The sequence below is a fragment of the Gymnoscopelus braueri genome (assembly GCF_963280865.1).
Source record: "Gymnoscopelus braueri genome assembly, chromosome: 21".
In the NCBI taxonomy this organism is placed as follows: domain Eukaryota; kingdom Metazoa; phylum Chordata; class Actinopteri; order Myctophiformes; family Myctophidae; genus Gymnoscopelus; species Gymnoscopelus braueri.
Window position 1 is genome coordinate 35,542,582 of NC_137623.1, and position 6,019 is coordinate 35,548,600.

The window sequence follows — 6,019 nt, forward strand, 5'->3', positions numbered from 1 at the left end:
TAGAGGCTCAGTAAATGTTTAATTTGTAGCCCACTTCACTTTTTCGTTTCACTCCCTGGTTCTTTTAGACCTGTAGGGATGCTACGAGCTTGTTGTAGAGTTTCCCAGATAGCAGAATTCTGCTCAAGATGTATCAATTATTTCCCCTGGCAATCCAGGACTTCACACTGAACAATTCTCAGCACTATTAGTTTTTAGTATTAGTTTTAGTTAAAGCTAAAACCAAGCTTTAAAAAGAAAAAGTAAACTAAACTTGCAAACCTGTTAAAAAACCCAAATCAAAACTGACCTGAAATTAAAAACATAAAGTCAAAATGAAAAAATAATATATACAGTATTATATTTTGTTGTTGTCGGGCAGAAACTAAATTTGTCAGCTTTTGCATTTTTTTTCATAAATCAGTGCTAATCTGTGTTGATTAAAAACATATTGAGCCAATGAAAAGTATTAAAAAGTGCTTCTGACAAAACCAGCTAACTCCATTGGATCCTCAAACTTTCTGCTAAACCAGCCAAGTCCAGCCAAGTGGAGTTAGATGGTTTTGCTGACTGCAGGCTGAGGCTCCACCCCCTTTTGACCTCCAACCTCATTGTGAGCTTGGAGGTCCATTCAGCTGTTCTTATCAATGATGAACAAAACCTCCTAACTCCACTTTTTTTTGTTTTGTTGTAATTTCCTGAAAAATAAACACTAAAAACAGCAGAGATTTGTTTTTAGTTTTTTTTATGAAAAAACCTATAATAACCCTTTTGCCTCCAGACAACACGGCGTGGATCCTGACGCGACGCGGCGGCTGGGCCCAGCAGGACCAGACCGTCTTCTACCTGCCCATCTTCATCTCGGACGGCGACCAGCCGGTCCAGACCAGCACCAGCACGCTGACCATCCGCGTGTGCAGCTGCGACGGCGAGGGCAACGTCATGTCCTGCAACGCCGAGGCCTACAGCCTCCCCGCCAGCCTGAGCCGAGGGGCGCTCATCGCCATCCTGGCCTGCATCTTTGTACTGCTGGGTGAGTTGTTGTTGCTTAAAGCTGCACTAAAAAGTTACATAGTGAGGCTTTAATTGAGGTATTATTAGAAGAAAATCTAAAAGAACACATACTGTATGGTAGGCTTGAGTAGACCTTCCACACTGCCACTACCTCATGGTAATTCTTAGCCTGAATCTGCACTAAATCTCACCCGGAAATTGATTTTGTAACTACAAACTTGTTGATTAATTGTATCCACTGTATACCAGTGGTTCTTAAAGTGGGGTCCAGGGACCCCTCAGGGAACCCAAAGGTTCCTTGGGTTCCAAATGGACCGTCAATACAGATCTTACGGGTCCATTTGGTTCCATTTGTACTCCCTCAGAGTTATGGGGTCTTTAAAATTAAAAGATTAGCATAAGACACACTTCTGTATACAGAGTGTATTAGGTCTACACTGGGATACCAAAAGCTGCCTCTAGGGGGTGCATGACATTAATAATGTTATGGTGGTGCAGGGGTTATAAATAAATACAAAATCAACACATACATTTCTCTTTCACCAAACAAACTCCTCAGTTGGTCAGTTGACCTTTTATTTTCAAACCATGTGAGAAGGTCATCTTCTATCACTGGTAAATATGTTTTTGCACCAAATTGGAGAAATCTAACTTCACAATCACCTACAGTGTATATGTCACAGTACGTTTGGAGAACCAGTACGATTGAAGACAGAGCGCTCGTTTTTAGGCACGGGGCTTCGGGGCGATGCGGGGCTTTTCGAGACAGGGTTTATTAGCGAGGCTCGCGAGGAGGAGGAGCTCCTCCTCCTTCTCCTTCTCCTCCTCCGTGTGTGTGTGTGTGTGTGTGTGTGTGTGTGTGTGTGTGTGTGTGTGTGTGTGTGTGTGTGTGTCAGGGAGAAACTAAAACAAAAGCCAGCAGAACACAATAAAAGTATCTTAACAGTCCACCTGATTCGAATGCTATCTGCATTGAATGGGGAAATAGGCGAGTTTATTAGACCTTTGAATGGGCGAAATAGGCGACCTTCATTGGGTGTTATCAAGACATACTAACCTACCAACTGACATGACTTAATAGTTCAGTTTAGGTTTCGCTTTTGGTTTTGGACCCTGACGGAGGCGCGCAGTCACAGGCGAACTGTCACCCCGTGAAGGACCACAGAGGGAGCTAAGGCGACCGAGTTGCCGTCCTGAACGGTGTGACGTTCGCCTGTGCCTACTCAGCGCCGTTTGAGTTATGTACCGATAGGCACAGAATCGTAAATATTGTTGTGCGGACTGCTCCGCCTCCAAGTAGGTCAGTAGCTCCTGAATGAATGGTCTGATAAATCGCGGGTAGGTAGTAGCCTATTTCGCCCATTGAAAGGTCTAATAAACTCGCCTATTTCCCCATTCAATGCATTGATAGCACTCGAAGCCGGTCACACACGCGCGCACGTGTGTGTGTGGTCGCGGCAATATATGCTTGTGCACAAGCCTGGCTTGTGGCTCCCTCTAGTGTTGCTTCTACAGAATTGCTGGGTGGGTGGTAAAAACGAGCGAGCCTTCTTCAATCGTACTGGTTCTCCAATCATACTGTAACATATACACTACAGTATATACCCCCCTAAAGGTAAATAAATACCCATGTACTGTAAGTAGTCTTGAGCCATGTGGCCCACAGGGGCAGGAGCATATCACCATACGGGCAGGAACCTATATCCTGTTGCATGAGGCAACTTGATGTACAAGTAGAGAGGCATTGGTCTTTTTATGGTCTTTGGTACGACCCAGCTGGGGAATTGAACCCCGGCCTCCCAATCTCAGGGCGGAGACTCTAACCACAGGGCCACTGAGCTGGTTAAATAGCTGTGTGTGTGTGACAATAAAGACTCTTAGGGTGTCTTCACACCTGGATGTTTTAGAGTGATTAAAACGAACCGTGGAGCGTATTGTCGGAAAGTGCGGTTCGTTTGCTCTGGTGTGAACGCTCATTCAAACTCTGGTGCGGACTAACAAGCGAACCCTGGTTCGCCAAAAAACGGGGGTCTCTGTTCGCTTCCAAGTGCACCAGAGTTCGGTACACTGTAGGTGTGAAAGTGAATGCAATCCGAACCAAATATAGCGAGTGAACCAGAATACACTCGATAATAACGATTATAGTAATGCACATGTTAATAAAATATATTATTCTATAACGGATGATAACTTCCGACCAAATCATTAACTTATTATGATAACATTACCCAAATAGGAATAATTTATTCTACGTTCTACTCCGTGTCGTTGTACCCCAGTGTTGATCCTGCTCATGCTGTCCCTGCGGAGACACCGCAAGAAGCCCTACCTGTGCGACGAGGAGGAGAACGTGCACGAGAACATCGTGCGCTACGACGACGAGGGCGGCGGCGAGGAGGACACGGAGGCCTTCGACATCGCCGCCATGTGGAACCCGCACGAGGTGCACCACCCGCACCACCTCCACCCCCCCAACCCCCTGCTGGGCAAAATGAGGCAGGACATGCTGCCGGAAATCGAGAGCCTGTCGCGCTACGTGCCGCAGGCCTGCGTCCCGGGCGTAGGAGGTGGAGGAGGCGGCGGGGACAGCAACGTGAGCGGCTACGTGCTCACCAAGCTCCTGGAGGCCGACGTGGACCCGTGCGCGCCGCCCTACGACTCGCTGCAGACGTACGCGTACGAGGGCGAGGGCTCGGTGGCCGATTCCCTGAGCTCCCTGCAGTCGGGGGCGTCCAACACCGACCACGAATACGACTATCTCAACGAGTGGGGGCCGCGCTTCAAAAAGCTGGCCGAGATGTACGGGGTGCTGGAGACAAACAATCCCCCCCCTCCGCTATGGTAAGGCCGGGGGGTGCGCTCTTTTTTTTTCTTTCTTTCTTTCTTTTGTTTAAATCCGAGATTGACGACAAAGTCGAAAAACACAGCGACGGATGAGAGGAAAAATACGGAAACACAAGACGGACTTGCGAGCGCGCTTAAGAGAAATTATGCCACTTTATAGTGGGTGAGCTTAACTCTCATGACCCCGTCGGCTGTAGCACTTGTGATTCCTCCCTGCCTTGAATGCTGGAGGCGGTTGCACGGAGAAGGACTGGAGCGAAGGGACTTCAGAGAGGGCCGGACTGGAAGCTTCGTGGATAGGCCTTAAAGGAACAGCTTCAAAGCACACCGCAACTCCTCTGCCTGACCGCACCGCACCAACAGGCAAAACTCTTTAGTCCAAAGCGTTTCAGGTTCCAGTGCATCCCCAGGATGTAGAGGAAACCAGGGGCACTCAGTGAAGCCTTACCTACTACAGTCATGCAGGAGATAAACTCTGAATGCTGATTGTGTAAATCAGCGTTCGCATTTTGTTCAGCTGAGATTTGTATCTTTTTTTCCTTTCTCATGGCCCTCAACAACTGTCAACGAACAACAGAAAAATTAATTGTGAAGTCACGCTGTCATTTCTTCTGTCTATTTCCTCTATGCTCCATATGTGTGCCGGTCTTAATTTATTTATTTCTTCTTTTTTCTTTTTTTTACGGCTGTATTTATATTTCTTATAACTTATTTGGGTACATCAAACCAACACTGTACTTATTGTCACCATTACGGTTTTGAGATGGCAGTATGAGGAGGAAAAAGTTCAAATGTATGATGTAACATGTTGGGTTTGGTGGTGTTTAATTGCCCTTAGTTTTGATACGTGTCCAAAAAGAATAATTATTTGTCCATGCATCTTTAAGTGCTCTATGACGGTGTTTCTCAACCATTGGGGTGATTCATACATTGACTTCATGGTCAATAAAAAATGTGGATCCCAGTGAAAAACCAGTTGAGAACCATTGACCTATACGTTACTCTCAGGAGATGACAGTGCAATCCTATGTGGAATGGATTTTGAAGGTTCATAATGTTTGTTGTATAACTTTTTTTTGTTCATTTTTTGTACTATTATGTATCGTATTGTTTGCTTCCACAAAAACACAAAGCAGACACTGTACTTCATAAGGACTTTTAGATGGGTTGAACTACACCCCAGCAGAAGAACAAAGGGACATCTAACACTCCGATGCACAGTGTGGACAAGAAAGACATGTAACATCTACATGTCTATCAACAGTACGCTTGTTGTCCCTGGATGAGCACACGCAGCAGCCAGCCTACACTGCTCATCACTTTGGAATGCTTCGGATACGCTGTCGTTTCGGCAGCAAAGGAGTCCCCATTTGTCTTTGTTTGCCTTTTGTCTGTTTGTATTACATTCTGACCTCTCATAGCACCACACAAATGTGGCTTAAAATACTCCATTTCCTACAGACTCTTATGGAGACATTGATAATCTGCTTCAAGTGCCAAATGTAAAAAGGACATTTAAAAAGTAAAAACGACAAAACATCACCAAAAAAAAAAAAGTACAAAAGAGGGAGAGACATTGAATTGCAGGGAGGCCAGAAGTTAATTTTGATAAATCTGATTGGGAGGAATCCTTCTTGAAATCTATGTGGTCAGCCATGCTACATTTAGTGGTATGTGAATGTAGATAATGATTTTGTTGTATACTTTGTAATAAAAAGAGAAAATAATAAGTGGTTTTCTTTTAACATTAAATCTAGACAATTATCTCGATTATATTGAACAACGAGACGAAATTTGAGTGCTTCGTGGTGGCAGTCATTCCAAAATAATTTGGAGTAATAAACTGGATGTTCTGGTGGTGATCCCCCGAAGCATGACAGAAATCTAAACCCTTCCAAAGATGATATCCGTTTAGATTTGCAGTCATATACTAAATTGTCCTCCAATGGGTTAGCGCAGATGATTCTGTTTTTATTATGGTCTCCCTCAACGCCCTTAATTTGCTTGACTTATTTTGTTTTGAAGCCAGCAGCAGGGCTTTGTGTTGATTAAAAGCTCATTCCCCACACCGTCTGTTGTACCTGCACCCACCGCCCTCGGACACGCCTCGGAAATCGTTCCATGTCATTGACTCTGCAACAATATTTATGAGAGGGCATATAGGCCACCGAAAATCTATCAA

The 6,019-nt window shown here is 45.1% G+C and overlaps 1 protein-coding gene across 1 annotated transcript in view; it reads left to right on the forward strand.

Annotated features, from left to right (window-relative positions):
- LOC308077676 (cadherin-20-like) overlaps positions 1-5,527 on the forward strand; it is a 31,513-nt gene extending 25,986 nt beyond the window's left edge. Inside the window, exons 10-11 of the mRNA XM_080418529.1 lie at positions 761-1,012; positions 3,273-5,527. Of these exons, the coding sequence (XP_080274655.1) occupies positions 761-1,012; positions 3,273-3,838 (818 nt within the window). The 3' untranslated portion in view covers positions 3,839-5,527. The remainder of the gene's footprint in view (positions 1-760; positions 1,013-3,272) is intronic.
- The last annotated feature ends 492 nt before the right edge of the window (positions 5,528-6,019 follow it).